Source organism: Chiloscyllium plagiosum, chromosome 2 (genome assembly GCF_004010195.1).
Source record: "Chiloscyllium plagiosum isolate BGI_BamShark_2017 chromosome 2, ASM401019v2, whole genome shotgun sequence".
NCBI lineage: Eukaryota > Metazoa > Chordata > Chondrichthyes > Orectolobiformes > Hemiscylliidae > Chiloscyllium > Chiloscyllium plagiosum.
In genome coordinates, this window is record NC_057711.1 from 137,614,606 (window position 1) to 137,633,133 (window position 18,528).

At 41.7% G+C, this 18,528-nt stretch overlaps 1 protein-coding gene across 2 annotated transcripts in view; it reads left to right on the forward strand.

Annotated features, from left to right (window-relative positions):
* The window catches only part of hacd4 (3-hydroxyacyl-CoA dehydratase 4), a 34,473-nt gene extending 26,444 nt beyond the window's left edge, over positions 1–8,029 (forward strand). The window contains exons 5-7 of one of the 2 annotated variants that reach the window (XM_043718962.1): positions 1,932–2,038; positions 4,908–5,039; positions 5,444–5,649. In XM_043718962.1, coding sequence (XP_043574897.1) covers positions 1,932–2,038; positions 4,908–5,039; positions 5,444–5,574 — 370 coding nt within the window. In that variant the 3' untranslated portion in view covers positions 5,575–5,649. Of the gene's footprint in view, positions 1–1,931; positions 2,039–4,907; positions 5,040–5,443; positions 5,650–6,949 lie in introns of those variants that run through there. The other variant, XM_043718964.1, reaches the window with a different exon arrangement.
* Positions 8,030–18,528: the final 10,499 nt, after the last annotated feature.

Here is an 18,528-nt window from a genome sequence, read left to right on the forward strand (position 1 = left end):
CATCTATGCTGCCTATCTGACAGAACCTGGTCCCTCACTCCAACCATCTTCCTTCCCTGAATTGATCCGATGATCTCTCCACAGCCTAAATCCTTGGCACTTAGCTTCACAGGGAATCTTTGGGCTTCCTTGGACGACATCCCGGAATACTGGCAGTGCTCCGTATTGACGTAGCAGGAGCAAATTACTGAAGCTCTGATGAAGGGTCATCGAGACTCGAAATGTTAGCTTGCTCTCTCTCCATGGATGCTGTCTGTCCCGCTGTGATCTCCAGCATTTGTTGTTCTCAGTACTGACCTCTGGTTTTACTGAATCTGACCAGCAATTCCTCCGGGCAGGATTTTGTCCCCTCTCTGAGGCAGAATTCCAAGTAATTTGCCCTTTCAGCCCATCTACTGCATGCTATTGCTGTGGGGCAGCTTTGCATGAAGTGAATTCCAGCCAACTCAGTGGGACATGAGCAAACTGCCTTCTTGTAAATTTAAGCACTATCTCAAGCTTCCAGCACTGAAACAAGAAGTATTAATTGCATTACACCCAATTTCTGTGTGCTGTTGTTTATGTCACAAATAAGCCTTTTCCCACAACCCCTAGCCCCTTCATCCAACACTATCAGCAACATTTAAGAAGCATCTTAAAATCCCAGAGCATTGTAGGCTACAGATGAGTGCAGGTAAATGTATATAGCTTGGTTGGCATAGACATGATAGGCCAAAGGTCCCATTACTATGCACTATGATTGTATGACTCCATGAGAGTTGGAAGTGGAGAGAGTTAGGCCCCATATTTAGTCAATTTTAAATGCCAGAGAGGTTGACTGGCAGCAAATAAAACTTAGGCAACTTAGACTCACACTCTCAAGGTTTTGCCAATGCAATACCTTTGTAAGCCTCTGTTAGAATATATTGCCCAATTCCTCTCTCCTCATATACTCATTGATATTCAAACTTTATGAAAAGTGCGGAGCAGGACCACAAAATTCATTTGAAGAGATTATATAACTCTGGGCTGGGTGGAAAGAAGAGGTATTAGCAAAGCTGAAAGGCATGTCATTTAGAGTCTATTTAGAGTCAAATGGATTTGAGTTAACTTTCTGCAGCAAGTTTAATTTATATGTGCCACTCAGATACAGTGACCTAATGCCATTTAATTACAGTAAAGGTAAAATTGCCATAGTCTTAACAAACTATTGGGCTACTCTCTCATTTGAGAAAGACAGATAACTGGTGGTGCTTTAACCTGAGGGTCACCACACCTCAGGCGAGGGGAGATGTTGAGAAGGACAGTCCTTCATGGTAATCACAGCCAGTGTGGGTATTGAACGCACATCACTCTGCATTGCAAACCAGCCATCCTGTCATCTGAGCTAACTGGCACTCATGCCTTCCAATAAAGGAAGGACCGTTTCAAAAAACATTCAGCATTCAAAACTATTTCAACTTCTTTCCTTCCTTCCAGTGATGTGCACAAGCAGCAAAACACTTGGCTTTGGCTGTGATGCTTTACTGCAGTTTACTGCTATGGTGTCTGGTTAACTTTGAATATTCTCCCTTTTCTAAATTTAATTGCATGTCAAGGAATCAAGAAACTGAAGTTGAATTATTTAATATTCTAGATTGCAGATATGCTGACCTTTTGAGATTCATGTACAAAGACATACAGATCTCTCTTTAATATATAAGTCAGCCATTTATGCATTCATTCAAATTCCGTGATATGTGAAAAGCATTTCAAATTCAGTGACAGCCTTGACTTCTAATGAAGAAGAATTCTGAAACTTGAAAGACTACTTTGTAAAATTGACACTTCAATTACTTTGTAATTAAATGGGCAACTTGTAAAACCATTATTGATTCATCACTGACTTGAGCAAGTAACTATTTAAGAATTTATTTTAAAATAACAAGTGTATTATTTCCTTGCAATTACAGGTATCCATATCGCATGTTATCTGTCATAGGAACTGACTTGTACACATTGTCATGGCTTCATCATTGCCTTTGGATTCCTGTTTTGCCTTCAATATTGCTGACTGAAGGTATTACTTTCATTCACCATATTACCTTATGTAAACTTGGATGATAATGTTACGTAGATTCTATAATATATTTATGTTCTTCTTAATTCTACTTTTTTCCCACCTTTATCACCTATTGTAGTCTCTCAGGGAATAATGACTATGCCTCACTAAAGGCAACTTAGACTCACACTCTCAAGGTTTTGCCAATGCAATACCTTTGTAAGCCTCTGTTAGAATATATTGCCCAATTCCTCTCTCCTCATATACTCATTGATATTCAAACTTTATGAAAAGTGCGGAGCAGGACCACAAAATTCATTTGAAGAGATTATATAACTCTGGGCTGGGTGGAAAGAAGAGGTATTAGCAAAGCTGAAAGGCATGTCATGTTATGGATTCACAGAGTCATAGAGATGTACAGCACAGGAACAGACTCTTCAGTCCAACTTATCCATGCTGACCAGATAGGCACAGCAGGTCAGGCAGCATCCGAGGAGCAGGAGAATCGACAGTGCGGGTATAAGCCCTTCATCAGGAATGAAGAAGATTCCTGATGAATGGCTTATGCCCTAAACATCGATTCTCCTGCTCCTTGGATGTTGCCTGACCTGCTGTGCTTTTCCAGCATCATACTCTCGACTCTGATCTCCAGCATCTGCAGTCCTCACTTTCTCCTCCATGCTGACCAGATAGCCTAAATTAATCCAGTCCCATTTGGCAGCATTTGGCCCATATGCCTTTAAAACCTCCCTATTCAAATATCCATCCAGATGCCTTTTAAATATTATAATTGTATCAGCCTCCACCACTTCCTCTGGCAGCTCATTCCATACACACACTACATTGTGTGTGAACAAGTTGCTCCTTAGGTCCCTTTTGTCTTTCCCCTCTCAGCTTAAACCTATGCCCTCGAGCTTTGGACTTTCCCACCCTGGGGAAAAGACCTTGGCATGTTACCCAACCCATGCCCCTCATGCTTTTATTAACTTTTATAACGTCACCCCACAGTCTCTGACACTCCAGGGAAAATAGCCCCAGCCTGTTTAGCTGTTCCCTATAACCGAAACCCTCCAACCCTGGCAACATCCTTGCAAATCTTTTCTGAACCCTTTCAAGTTGCTAGCTTGGAAGACTGCTTCAACCAGGTCTGGGGATGCGTTTGTAAATGGTGTAAAGTCAGGGTGACCGTCCTTTCCTGGAGAAACGTGGTCGTGTGGAACAAGCTGCCTGCTCATGTGGATGAGTAGTGATTTCATTGAGTTTCCAAATGGACAGTCAGATTTCAGCAGGTCTGTTTCAATGGAAACGATTGCTGCGCTATACTGGATTCTCTGTCTGCCTCATACAGACTGCTGTGTCCCAATGAAGAACCAGCAGGTTCTTTCTCAGTCAAACTGGCACATAACATTTGTTCACCCTCTGCCCAGATCCACTAGGGACCCGAATATTTGTGGGTTGCAACCATTCCTGCTCTCCACACTATTTGCCCCTAAGTATTCTGTATTTTTATCTGTTTCTCACCTCTTCCGGGAGATTAGTTAACTCTTGGTTGTCTGCAAAATGTGAGTAACAATAAAGCTGAAAATGTCCAACAAACCGCTCTGCTCTTCAATGTTGTAAAGAGAAGGGCATAAGTGGCATAAGTGGCAGAAAGGTTAATTAAAAACAATTAACTATCGGGACTAATAATGTTTAACTATTTAAACATGGTTAGCAAATTACTGCAGTTAATTAATGGTGCTGTAGGAATTGTGACTCATCGTTGGGTGGTTTGTGCAGAAAACTAAATTTAAACTCTGAAGTTGTAAGATATTCTATCTCACTGATAAGAATGGCTCATGTGAGTGTGCGCATTTGCAATGAAAGCTGATGAGCGTGACTTCAATGGTGGCGGGAAAAAAACTGACAAAAACTTAGTAATAATGCTCCTCTTAGCTTTCGATCTGGTGAATTGGTTGAGAAAACATGACTGAATTTGAAGACAATGTTGACAGTGTGACTTATTTAATCACAGATACAATCAGAGGAGATAGCGTCCTCAACAGAAAATAAACAAGACAAGTTACAGTTTTTTTAATTGATGTTGCAAGCACTGACTATGTCTCAAGTATTACTATGCAGTTTGGCTTTCCACTTATTCAGCTGTGCTGTCAATATGATTGCTTTTCAACCTTAGCTTCAGAGGCGTGCTCCACACAAGCATGACATATCAATTCTCCACAGTCTGGGCCTGTCAAATGAGACTTGTCACACTTAACACTCCATTCAAAGTAGTTTTGTAGCATGGATTTATTTTGACTGGAAACTGGGTGGAGTCTGTCAGAACTCATTTGTGACTCTGAGTGACAAGACTTTCATCCTTTATCTCTGGCCAGAATCTCAATTGGAGCATTGAGAGGTGCTAGGCACTTTTAAAAACACGCTGTTGCTCAGTACCCAAAATATACAATATGGAATTTATACAAATCTTTTAAACTTAGTTGTGCCTGATGCTCTAAATCAGATTACTGCATCCAGCCTGGGGTGGCTGTCCCTCTGATTTTATTGTACCCCCCCTCAGGGAACTCCAAATCCTTTATTTTATATTCTTCAAGATGCATGACACAGATTGGCTCATCACGTGGGGTAGTGCAGCAATAAACTGCCTACTCAGTTGAGCTCCCAAAATTACTAATCCATGTATTAATGCGCAATTTTTCATTGGATGTCATCACAATAAATTGGGAAATTAGAAGCCATACAATATTGTTACATTATATAGTGTGCAAATACCGTAGAGGTACTCGGTTAATAAAACAAAAGCCACAGGATAGTCCTGAACACACATGCTCAGCTTCCTCAAGATTTCAGTGTTGAAGTTACTAACAAGATATTTCTCATCCCACAGTAATTGCCATTTACCAGTCACTGCCGTACTTTGAAGCTCTTGGCACATACTCCTTTCAGTTACCTGGACCAATTGCTGCGCCCATACATTTTCCATATGTATTGCAACTCTACTGTCTAATACTTGTTTTAGGTAAGTTCCAAATTAATCCTATTTCTAAGTTTAAAGTATCTATGAAAGTAGTTATACAATCAAATCAAAAGCTCAAGTTGTCAGAAAGACAGAATGCTGGTAATTTTACATGCTTATAATGGAATACTAAAAGTGATTTTGAACCCAATTTTACCAAATGTGCACTGGCTGATCTTAATTGTGAGAGTCTTACTGGATGCATAAGGATCAGTCACCCATCAGGAGAGTCAACATTTCAGCCATAAGCTCTTCATCAGGGATGAAAGGCCTATGCCCGAAACATTGATGCTCCTGCTCCTCGGATGCTGCCTGACCTGCTGTGATTTTTCAGCACCACACTTTTCAACTCTGATTCTCCAGCATCTACAGTCCTCACTTTGTCCTATCCTTGTGTGTCTTCACAGCCATCAATTCAAAAGGAGAATGGACAATAATGTTCTCTGATGCATTCTTACTGGCAATGCCTCAACTAGAGTCGACTTGCAAATCTATCAGTACCATTTTCTCATGCTGTGTAACTCATTGCATCTTTTGAAATGTGGCAGTCTTGCAACTGCCCTCATCAAGAGAGAAAGCTTTGGCAGCATGGTGGCTCAGTGGTTAGCATTGCTGCCTCACAACACCAGGGACCTGGGTTTGATTCCACACATGGACAACTGGCTGTGTGGACTTTGCACATTCTCCCCATGTATGCATGGGTTTCCTCTGGATGCTCTGGTTTCTTCTCATTGTCGAAAGATTAGATTCCCTCCAGTATGGAAACAGGCCATTCAGCCCAACAAGTCCATACTGACCCCTCCAAAAAGTAACCCACCCAGAACCATTCCCCTATCCTATATTTACCCCTGACTAATGCAACTAACACTATGGGCAATTTGTCATGGCCATTTCACCTGATCTGCACATCTTTGGATTGTGGGAGGAAACCCATGCAAACATGGGGAGAATGTGCAAAGTCCACACAGACAGTTGCCCGAGGCAGGAATCGAACCCAGGTCCCTGGCACTGTGAGGCAGCAGTGCTAATCACTGAGCCACCGTGCCACCCTAATGGTATGCAGGTTAGGGTGGATTGGCCATGCTAAATTGCCCATAGCATCCGGGGATGTGCAGATTAGTTGGATAAGCCATGGGGAATGCAGGGTTACAGGGATAGGGTAGGGGGGTGGTTCTGGTTGGGATGCTCTTCGGAGATTCAGTCTGGACTCAATGGGCCAAAAGGCCTGCTTTTGCACTGTAGGGATTCTATGGCAGTCGGACTGTTTTCAGAAAGGACTCTGTTTTCTGTGAGGATGTAAACCTATTGTGCACATCATCCTTAATGCATTGTTTGGATGATGATAGAGGCGGTGGTGTATCTTCGTAAAGCCTAATCTGACATCAGGAAGGAGAGGGGCTATGTTAAAAGAAAACCCCAATTGCCTTCAAGCCTCTTGCCACCCCCCCCCACTCCCATTTTCCCCCTTCCTGCAATAACCACCCTGTGGTAGCTGGCTTTTGGAGCTTTAACAGCAGCAATCATTACCCCCAAATTACCATCCCACTGGGAGGAATGGCAGACACAGGCCAGCTCAGTCCCTGAGGGCACTGATAGAGTCGTAGAGTCACACAGCATGGAAATTGATCCATTGAATGGCTTCAGGCCACCCTGTGGAAGAGACATGGACCTCCCAATGGTTCTGCATGCAGTATACATCCGTAAGCTATCTTTCTTTAAAATGTATTTGAGAACAATGTGAAAAGATTGAATCCAGTTTGAAAATGCATGTCAATATTTTTTAAAGCAAAATCAATACCTTGCTGCAACCTTCCTAAATGCTTCCATTAACCAGTATTGATGCTCCATTAACACATTTCTCCCCTAATGTCGTCGTTGTAATTTTATGTTCCTTTTTCCATTGTTTAATTTAGGCACATATTGCAGCTGCAGGCACTTTTATGAAGAGCGAAAACTGAACAAAAGATACATAAAGAAACTAAAGCAAAACTAACAAATCTGAATTGGTTCCCATATCATTCTCCAGGATCAGGAAAAAGCTGCTGTGAATGTGAGAATCAGTGCTTTTACCCCTTGAGTCTGAGCTTACTCAAATGATGCAAAAACTCTTCCAATGTCAAGTCAAATGCACTGTGATGTTCAATGTTAGGCAATACCACGCAAAATAGGCTGAATCCTAATCCACAAAATATGCTGGATTGGTGTTAGGTCAATGGTTAAAACTCCAAAATTCAGAAATTTGGAATCAATCCCTTTCCTGTAGTTTTAATTCAGACATGCTACAAATCCATTCACGGTCTGCGGGCTTGTCAATTTGATGTTATCATTTTAACCTTTGTGCAAGTTTTGATTCTTGGGTTTTCCATGCCATTGGAAATCTGAAAGGGATGAAAGTGGAGCACTGCTTAATGCTTAACAACAAGTTGTCCAGTAAAACATGCTGCCCATGAATAGGAACAAAATTCAAAAGTACCTAAAATTCAGGCTTTCTGAATAATTAGATATCAAATATTCCTGCATTAAAATAAACTGAAACTTAACCGAGTATTAATGATAAGCTTGAAAGTATGCAAGCTCTACGCTTGGGTTTTGAACTGCCTGTGAGAAACGGAAGTTGTGAGTGGGTGTGGGTAGACTTTGAAAACAGCGCTCCCGACTGATGGGTTAGCATGCAAAAGCCACTGTGGGATGTGGTTAGATTTTAAAGGTGAGGAATGGGAATGGATGGGTGGGAACTGGAAACCAACATACCTCCAGTGAATGGCCTGCTAAGCTCATCAAGGAGTTTGTTCACAGGTCAGCCAGATAACTTTTCACATCAGAAATAGTGAAACTCAAACACAATCTGGTGCAAGTCAGTGCACAGTCTGCGGGTTCGAAATGGCGAACTAAGTTTTTTGTCGACAGAGCCTTGGACTCATCCAGCACGGAAACAGACCCTTTGTCCCAACTCGTCCGTGCTGACCAGATATCCTAAACTAATCTAGTCCCATTTGGAAGCATTTGGCCTATATCCCTCTAAACCCTTTCGATTCATGTACCCATTCAGGTGCCTTTTCAATGTTGTAATTGTACCAGCCTCCACCACGTCCTCTGGCAGTTTGTTCCAAACATGCACCATCCTTTGCATGAAAAAGTTGCCCCTTAGTTCCCTTTTAAATCTTTCCCCTCCCACTTTAAACCAATGCCCTCTAGTTCTGTACTCCCCCACCCTAAGAAAAAGACGTTGGCTATTCACCCTGTTAATGTCCCGTGTGATTTAAAATCCTGTATAAAGTCACCCCTCAGCCTTCAATGCTCCAGGAAAAATAGCCCTAGCCTATTCAGCCTCTCCTTGTAGCTCAAACCCTCTATTCCCAGCAACATCCTTCTAAATATTTTCTTAACTCCTTTGTGTTTAATAAATTCTTCCCTATAGCAGGGAGACCAGAATTAAATACAGTACTCTAAAAGTGGCCTCACTAATGTCCCTATATAGCTGCAATATGACATCCCAACTCCTATACTCAATGCACTGACTAATAAAGCCAAGCATTCCAAATGCCTTCTTCACCACCCTGTCAACCTGTGACTACACCTTTATAAGGATCTATGCACCTGCACTTCTAGATCTCTTTATTCAGCAACACTCCCCACGACCTTACCATTAAGTGTATAAGTCCTGCCCTAATTTGCTTTTCCAAATTTATCTAAATTAAACTTCCATCTGCCACTCCTCAGCCCATTGGCCCATCTGATCAATGTCCCGCTGTAGTCTGAGATAACCTTCTTCACTGTCCATCACACCACCAGTTTTGGTGTCACCCACAGATTTACTAATTATACCTCCTGTATTCACGTCCAAATCATGAATAATTTTAACAACCGGAGGTTTTTGTGAGAGGTCTGATGCAGATTTTTGAATTGTTTAGCCATTTCTCTGAGCAGTGAGGGTGTTGGACTCTCAAACACCTGCCTCCTCTCTTCTGACATGGTGCTGTGCAGGATTCCCTTCACCTAATAATGTTTGGTGTGGAGATCCAGCACAACAAAGGCACTTACACTGAAGGATAACATCACGAGTGGTGCAGATGCAGTGAGCATCCAGGGCTCAGAGACAATATGGATGCCCAGTCCCTGACCCCAAGCCCTACCAGTCAGCTTCAATAATTAGTCAAACCACTCCAGAGACATGATGCATAACTGTGGCATATTGTCACCAGCAGGTTGCTTGACATCTAAAGGTGACAGTAACATCTCAAAGCACACAGTTTTCAAGTGAATTTTTCCAACTTTCCCAAAAATGTCAGCAGTGAGAATCGTATGGCAAAGATTTAGTTAATTGTTTCCATAATCATTGTTTGCATTAGAATTTTTGAAGTCCTATGCTATTTTGAAAGTTACTATGTTTTTCTTGACACAATTGCTTGTTTATTTTTCAGCGTGATGTAAATTTATTTATGCACCAGAAGTGAATTAACATTTGATTACAGTAATGTAAATGGCAGAATTCTAGATCTGCGCCACTGTTAAAAATCACACAACACTAGGTTATAGTCCAACAGGTTTATTTGGAAGCACACTAGCTTTCGGACAACCACCTGATGAAGGAGTGTCGCTCCAAAAGCTAGTGCTTCCAATTAAACCTATTGGACTATAACCTGGTGTTGTGTGATTTTTAACTTTGTACACCCCAGTCCAACACCGGCATCTCCAAATCACCACGGAATTGTGTCTCACTGTACTTTCATCTGGTTATTTTATAACAGTGAGTCATAATTGTTCATTTAAGATTGATACAATTTGTCAGCATTCCATTGAACACTTGCTACTAGATTATTCAGATTTATTTGCTCCCCCAGATTAGTGTGAATGAGAATGGAAGCAGTTAAACAACTCTCAGTATTAATCAGAATGGAATTTGGATTAAATAACTAAATGCTGCAAGCCAAAGTCCAGACTTCAGTAAAATTCAGAGGCTTGTTCAAAACAGAGTGCCAGTTGACACTTTTCCAGGAGAATTGATGTGAAACAATCCTGGGAAACAGTACTCTTGGTGGATCGTCACTCTTAAAAAAAAAAGCATACACCTTGATTTATTGATTGGGGAATGGAAGGAACCTGAATTCTGAGATAAAATAGGATCAATGAGGAAGGTAGCGTGGGGATAGGAGAACAATAGATCCTCCAACGCATTCATATTGCAACTGTTGGTCCTAGCTAACAATCACAGATTAGGCTCCAGTTGCCAGGATTCTGTTTACATTGCTGGGTTTCTGCACGGCTGGAAATGTAACTGTCGTGTTTAGGAAAGAGCTGTCTGCTTCAGATATTATATATATGCACACAAAGTTCCCATTAAACAGTTGGATATTTAAATATCTACAAAGTAGATTTTGTCTTCTTTTGAGGGGGGCTGGGAGGAGGGTTAGTGGCTGGTTGCACCGGCTACTCAGGTAGCCTTCATATTGGAGCCCATCATGCTTGAAAACTGCCCAGGAGATCCAGTAGCCCTCTTCCACAGCACTTAGTCAACCAGATTTAACACCAAATAAAAACCGCAAGAACTGTGGATGCTGTTAAATCTGAAACAAAAACAGAAATTGCTGGAAAAGCTCAGCAGGTCCGGCAACATCTGCGAGAAGAAATCAGAGTTAGTGTTTTGGGTTTGGTGGCTCTTCCTCAGAAAGGTTAACTCTGATGTCTCTCCGCAGATGCTGCCAGACCTGTTGAGGTTTTCCAGCAATTCCTGTTTTTCTTTCAGATTTAACACCACACTGACTTAACACTCTATACTGCTGTACCATAAATGCATTAAGCAGTTTCAACAATTATTGTGTATACTGCATCTTTGTAAATGTCTTGCAAAATGTGATATTAATAACAAATGAACCATTCAGCTAAGCTAAACTAAAAGGGGCAAGACAACAGATGTATCTGTCTATTTTCTTCTTTTTTTTGCTATGTATTGTGCTATAAACAAGTATTGTTGGACTATAGCTGAAAAATGTGTTGCTGGAAAAGCGCAGCAGGTCAGGCAGCATCCAAGGAGCAGGAGAATCGACGTTTCGGGCATAAGCCCTTCCTCAGGAAAGGCTTATGCCCGAAACGTCGATTCTCCTGCTCCTTGGATGCTGCCTGACCTGCTGCGCTTTTCCAGCAACACATTTTTCAGCTCTGATCTCCAGCATCTGCAGTCCTCACTTTCTCCCATTGTTGGACTATATGCAATATATTGTCATACTGCTGGACCAAGAAACCTGGGTTCAAATCCTACCTGCTTCAGACATGTGTAATATCTATCATCAGGTTGATGGGGAAATATCTACAATATATTGCCTGTTCGTAGCATTAACTGTGTTACACTGTATTGTACTTGTTTTAACTAAAGTAAAATGGAAGCCAGTAAATAAAATCATTGAAAAGTTTTAAATAAAACCTTGCCCTTATAGAGATTTTTTTAAGAGACTATCGTTCAGCTTACTTTTCAAAGTGCATTTTAAACTCAGAAGTAATATCATGTGTAATGGAAAGCTGCTCTTTTCAGCAAATAAATTATTTAATTTTGGCAATACCAGGAATACTTTAATGATACAATTAATTTAAATATTTGAATTTGATGGAACAAAGTATTGATTTTTTTTAACGAGTGTAAAGATACACCAATACTATATTTTTGTCAAATCTGGATGTTTTAACAAGTTACCCTTCTCTGATGACTGATGAATGTTCATTTTATTTAGCCTTAATAAAAGGTGAGACAGGATCTAAGTAAAGATAAAACGAGCAGCACCAAACTGCCAAGAATAAATCAAGCTAATGCAATATGCTCCTGAGTCAGATTGACTGAATGATGAGCTAAACTCTCACTGAATGGAATGCTTGTTTAATTGCCATTTCGAACTGGTCTGGCTCCAAAACAGCACTATACAATTAGAAAGACACATTAGAAAGATTGCAATGTAAGGGCCAGCATTCTGAACAAGAGCCATGTTAGGCTTGGATTGTGAAATCTGTTTATCTCTCCACAGATGCTGCCAAGGGTCTCTCCAGCATTCTGTGTTTGTATCCGATTTCCAGCACCCACGTTATTTTGCTTTTATTCAAGTGTTTAATTCAATGCCACTTCTCTTCCAGGTGTGCTCCCACCTAGAAAAAGCTCTGCTCTTCTCTCTGGCATCATTTCCACTTAAGTCTTTCAGCTTATTCACCTTCATTGCTTTCTATTTCCCTCCTAGTGTTTCAACAAATGCTTGCCAAAGCTCACTTTCAGAGCGACACTGAGTGAGTGTCTCTGGATCCGCCTCACCCCACATGGATCCAAACTGAAGTTCCAACCTTCTCATTTTGAATTCACAGCTGTTCCTACTGAACCCACTCTCAGTGCTTGCATAACCATCTGCATATTCTTGACCTCTCCATCAGCACTGCCTCACGCTATCACAATGATATCCAGTCCCCTGGGAGTACTGATGCCTCTCTGGAACCTCACTCCTCCACTCTGACTTTATCCTTTACCTTGTCCCACTTCTGTCCAATATTCATGATATTCTTTGACCTTCCCTTCTCTAATGCTGAACGATCTGTACTTAACATTATCCCTTTGTACCCCCACATCATGAATTTTGTGCACATGATGCTGAACTTTTCTCCCTTTGTTTGCTCATGTCTTTGTACAGAGTCCTCTCCCTGTAACCCCCATTTCACCCAGACCCCTCCCTCTGTCCTCTTACCTACACTTGATCTCTTCATCAAGAATTGCTGACCTGACATAGAATAAAATCCGTACAGTGTGGAAGCAAGCCAACAAATGCACACCAACCGTCCAAAGAGCATCCTACCCAAACCTAATCCCCCTACACTATAACCCTGTATTGCCCAGGGCCAGCGCATCTAATCTATACATCCCTAAACATTATGGCCAATTTTGCATGGCCAATCCACCCATCCTGCACATCTTTGGACGGAGGAAACCCATGGAGACACAGGGAGAACATGCAAACTCCACACTGACAGTCGCCCGAGGATGGAATTGAACCTGGGTCCCTGGCACTGTGAAGCAGCAGTGCTATCCACTGTGCCACCCTTCATCAACCCCCTTAATTTCTGTGCTCTCTTTGCTCACTTCTGTCATCCTATGAGCTTGCTGTTCTCCGTTACCTCAGGTCCAACCCGAACTTTACATAGAATTCTGAAGAGTCATAGCAGACTCAACACATTAACTGCTTCTAACTCTGTAAATGCTGTTAAACCTGCTGAGTTTATTCAACCCTTTCTGTGTTTGTTTCAGATTTACAGCATCCATGGTATTTTAAAATAGAGTACTAAACCTGTTTCAGGAGGTTGGATCAGCCATGATCCTATTAAGTGTTGGAGCAGATTCAAGGGAGCCAAATGCTTTACTCCTGAGCCTATAGTCTCATGATGGTACACCATCTTTCTGTCTGCAAAGAACAGGGGCCTATGTATTAATATATATAACTTCTAGTATACTCAACTTGCCATACTGGAAGTCAGACTGACAATGTTACATTGATTGTCTATGTAATGCTTTGTAAATAGACAGCACTTGTTTATCAAACCTGAATGTGCCAGGTCAGTACAATGTTACATACCGTGCTGTCCATTTTGCAAGCATGAGCCTCTTGGGTTATGAACTGATTATAAATTTCAATGCTGGTGTGTTGCTGGGCACATCCCATAGACTGGCAGATCACATCTAACAGTATACCCCTTCGGTTGTTCATAACAACTAAGACCATACCCAGCCAGGTACATGAGGACTGGAAGAGAAGTTCAAAGTTTACAGGCTGTGAGTGAATGTGAGAGAATGGCAGAATCAAACTGTATGTTATGCGCAAGCCATTCTTTCATCCAGTTCTCAGGACAATGACTTGACTAATCGAAAACAACTTGTCTCATTTAAAATTTAAACAATTCCTGGTAGTGAACTGTCAGTCATCAACAACTGGTATACTCGTCATGGCAACATCTCTACCAATCAGAGAGTCCATTTCCTAACCAGTCAGCAGACTCCACTCATACAGTTATTTTCCCTTAATTCTCAGATTTCTTGTGGATTGCAAAATTATATAATGAGTTTTTCAGGGCCAGTGAGGGTGCTTAGAAGTAATTGCAAACTTATTGTCCCTTTAACAACCTAGTCATACTTCATTGAACAGAAACAGCATTAAAGCAGAATTGAGGATGACAATAGAGATAGCCAGGCATGGGAAATGAAATAGGGCATCATCTGGAATGGCATAGACCCACATAAACTGACAGCAAGTTTGAGAGTCTGCCCCATGTACAATAACACAGAGCTCTAGAGAGACAGTATCTAGCTGAGATAGCTGTTAGCCCAAATGTAAGCTAGGAATGGTGTGTCTTCTTTTAAAGAAAAATGACAGGTTCTGAGGAGGAAAAGAATAGCCAATGTGAATGATAAATTGCCAGTCTGTTAAATTTCAGAATTCCAGGCTACCATAGCCTCCTGGATCTTTACTGGATTGTCTTAACAAAATGGAATTTCCCAAAGCTTTCCCTGAACTGGCACTGGATTTTTTTTGTTGATTCTGTCAGAACATTGTATGCCGGCTTAATGGTACTTATTCTTCCCTGATGGTGTAGGCTTGATAGACCATTTTCTGACCTGCATTTAACAGTTTCGTGTGAACCAGAGGAATTGATTGAATTGTAGAAAGGAGTTCCAAACCACAGAGCAAAGAGGAGTGCTGCTCAGCAAAGCCTTACCAGACACCATGGAATACAGAGGTACCACTCCAGAAACATAAGTGGTGCTCTTGGGTTTTGGCACAATGAGAAACCTCAGGTCATATCTCATGTGTGATTAAGGAAGATCTAACTACCATCAATAATTGCTTGGTATAATATATATTAAAAACATTCCAAATCACCTTGTCTTGTGACTTTCTTGGGATGGAGTGTATGGGGTTGGTGATGGGTACGAGAATATCGTAGGCCAACAATCTTTTCCACTAATGAAAGTAGATACACAGGAGAAACATCTATTTGAGAAATTAGTTGTGAGATGTTGATGGTTTTCATTCAATTTGATGGATTAATATTCTAATATACTGAAGGTATTTCAAATGTGCTTTCAACATCAAAAAAAGCCCAAATACAGAACATTTCCATACCTTTTACACAGATTGAACATGTTCTTTTAAAATGCATTCATTTACACTTTAGTGCTGTATCACAGCACAGTGCTTGGTAGGCTATTCTCAGTGGCACAGAGAGGGGGACCATAATTGTAATTTTCCCTATTGTTTAGTTCCCAGTTGAAGTCTGTGCAGTCTTCCTGTCAGGCAACTGGATCTTAGCTGCCCTGCACAATGAATCCAAGAGGCTGATGCAAGAATTCAGTGCATGTGGTGAGTTAGCAGGCCTTTGTGCACTAGATTTGATCACATTTCCAGCCAGCACTGCTGTTGAGCAGTACGTGAAGAGAAAGAGAACAAAACATGTAAGTCAGTCCTATCAGGGCAGAGCCTCTGCATCATCAGCAGTCACCTCTCACAGCAACACATGGGAATTGGGTCCCTTCTGTTCCCAGGTTAAAGCTTCAGAGGAACTTTGGTGCGGTTCTCCATCATCCTGCTGTGTGCAGTCTCACTGGGATGTGAGAAACCCTCGGGCACTAAGCACCCAGCCATGGCTGAAGAATTCACTGTCACCTCAAGAGAGGTTAAACGCTCAGTGAGGAAACGCTGACCAACACCCAGGGGCTGGATTCTACAATTATGCAAGCGCTGGGCGTGATTTTGGCTGGCGAGACATTTTAAAAATAGCATACCGCCTTCCCATCTACCGACAAACTCAACCCTCATAATGCAGAGGGTGGGAGGGTATCCATAGGAGCAAAATACCACCATAGTAAATGAATAAACAGAGGTTAACTGCCCACACCATAAAATGGCTGGTGTGTAGGTAGTTGTGTAAAAACGGTCAGCTTGTTTGTTCTATGTAAAATGACGGGGAGGAATAGGAGGTTCCATTTTCAGGGGGTGCTCTTTGCAGTGGGGGACTTTGAAAACTCCACTCCATCCCTCTCGGTAAGATGGACAACCCTCCCCTGTCCGAATGCTGGACTTCCCTGGGACTGGGTGTCCATTGAGTTTTCCTCCAGTAACACTGCTGGAGCGGCCAACTAATTTGTTTAGGGTGGGACTTTCACCCACCTTTTTAAAAAAAATATTCATTCTGGCAACATGCGCTTCGCTGGCTAGAGCAGCATTTATTGCTCGTCCCCAATTTTAAAAAAAAACGAAGGAAAGCCAGCAGGATATATAGTGTTACAGAGTCACACAGCACAGAAACAGACCCTTTGGTCCAACCAGTCCATGCCGACCATAATCCCAAAGTAAACTAGTCCCACTTGTGTGCGTTTAGCCCATATCCCTCCAAACCTTTCCAATTCATGACTTATCCAAATGTCTTCTAAATTTTGTAACTGTACCTGCATCCATCACTTCCTCTGGAAATTCATTCCACATACGAACCATTCTCTGTGTAAAAAAATCCCCCTCTTGTCCTTCCTAAATCTTTCCCTTCTCACCTTAAAATATACCTCTTAGTTCTGAACTCACTCAAGGGAAAAGACCCTTGTTAAGATCAAATAGTTTTTGACTAATTTGATCGAGTTGTTTTGATGAAGTAATAAATCTTTTTTTCTATATTTGTTCTCGGGATGTGGGCATTGATGGCTCGGCCAGTATTTATTGTTCATCCCCACTTGCCCAGAGGGTAGTTGAGAGTCAGCCCACATTGTTGTGGGTCTGGAGTTATGTGTGGGCCAGACCAGGTGAGGGTGGCAGATTTCCTTCACTGAAAATTTGTGAAGCAGATGGGTTTTCCCAGCAATAGACAATGGTTTCATAGTCACCATTAGACTCTTAATTCCAAACTTTTGTTGAATTCAAATTCCACCATACAACACGATTTGAATGCCAGTCCGCAGAACATGACCTGGTCTCTGAATTAATAGTTTGATGTGAATACTGCAAGGTCATTACCTCTCCAAGCAAGTTCCAGCAATTCCCATGGTAGGCTTTGGTCGCATTTCTCAAGGATACTGGGTTCTTGGTTTTTGTCAGATAGGTAATAAACCGCCGGTTAGACTGGTTTAGTACAGAGATTAAAAGGCCTTTTTGTTTTCTGTAAACAGATGGGACTTCAGGCCAAAGTGATCATGTTTTCAAAGTGACCTGTATAATGAAAGGGGAGTGGTCAGCTCTCTAGCTGAGCAGCTCTGTCCAGAACTAGTTAGGAGTTCAACAGTGAGCTGTGCGGAAACAAACTCTCTCTCCTGCCCTTCTAACTTCAACCTGTAAGCATTCGTTCCATTTTTACCGTGTTTTAAAGGAGGTTTGCTTATTGGGACTGTTGTGTATATTCGGAACAGCATAATTAAGTCTAGTTTGGATAGACTCAGTTCTGTAGGGGGTCTTTATTCTGTTCTTTGTGTTTCATTGTGTAATTTTGTGAATAGATTTTTGTCTGTTTTAAAACCTAGTCGTCAACCTTACTCCAGGTAATTCTCACCGTACACTTACCAAAACAAATTGCAAAGTTATGGTTTGGGTTGCCTGCTCAAGAATGTTTTGAGTGAACTGGCCTAGTCCATAACAGGAGCAAGACTGGTGAAACTTCGTGCAATCCCTCCGTTGTAATACTATATTTCCTGAGATAAGGAGACCAAAACTGCACACATTATTCCAGGTGCAGTAAACGCAAGCTTCTGTACAATTGAAGCAAGACTTGACCACTTCTATACTGAGATCTTGTGATAAAGACTAACATTAGCTTCCCTAATAAATTGCTGCAAATGCCCATTACTCTTCAGTAATTTATTGACAAAGACCCCCGAGTCCCTTTACACATGTACACTTTCTAACCTCTCACCATCCCGAGTTGTCCTTGAAATGGAACAACCCATATGCTGTTGGGGTGAGAGTTCCAGGATTTTAAAATGAAGGAATGGTGATATATTTCCAAATCAGGATTATGAATGGCTTGGAAAGAAACTTTCAGGTCATGGTTTTCCCAAGTATCTACTGCCCTTGTCATCCTCAATGGTAGTGGTTATGGGTTTAGAAGGTGGGATTGAAGAAATTTGTACTGTGCATGCTGCAGATGATACACACCGGTGTTCCTGAGCATCACTGGGGTGGAGGAAGTGAATATTTGTGAATGTGGTGTTCATAAAGCAAGCTGTGTTGTCCTGGATGGCATAAATCTTCTTAAGTGTTATTAGAGTTGTACCGAGTGCGGAGCATTCCATTACACTCCTAACTCCTAACCCTCATCTTTTCCTCTGCTACATCGATGACTGTATCGGCGCTACCTCGTGCTCCAACGAGGAGGTTGAACAGTTCATCCACTTTACTAACACTTTCCACCCCGACCTCAAATTTACCTGGACCGTCTCAGACTCCTCCCTCCCCTTCCTAGACCTTTCCATTTCTATCTCAGGTGACCGACTTAACAC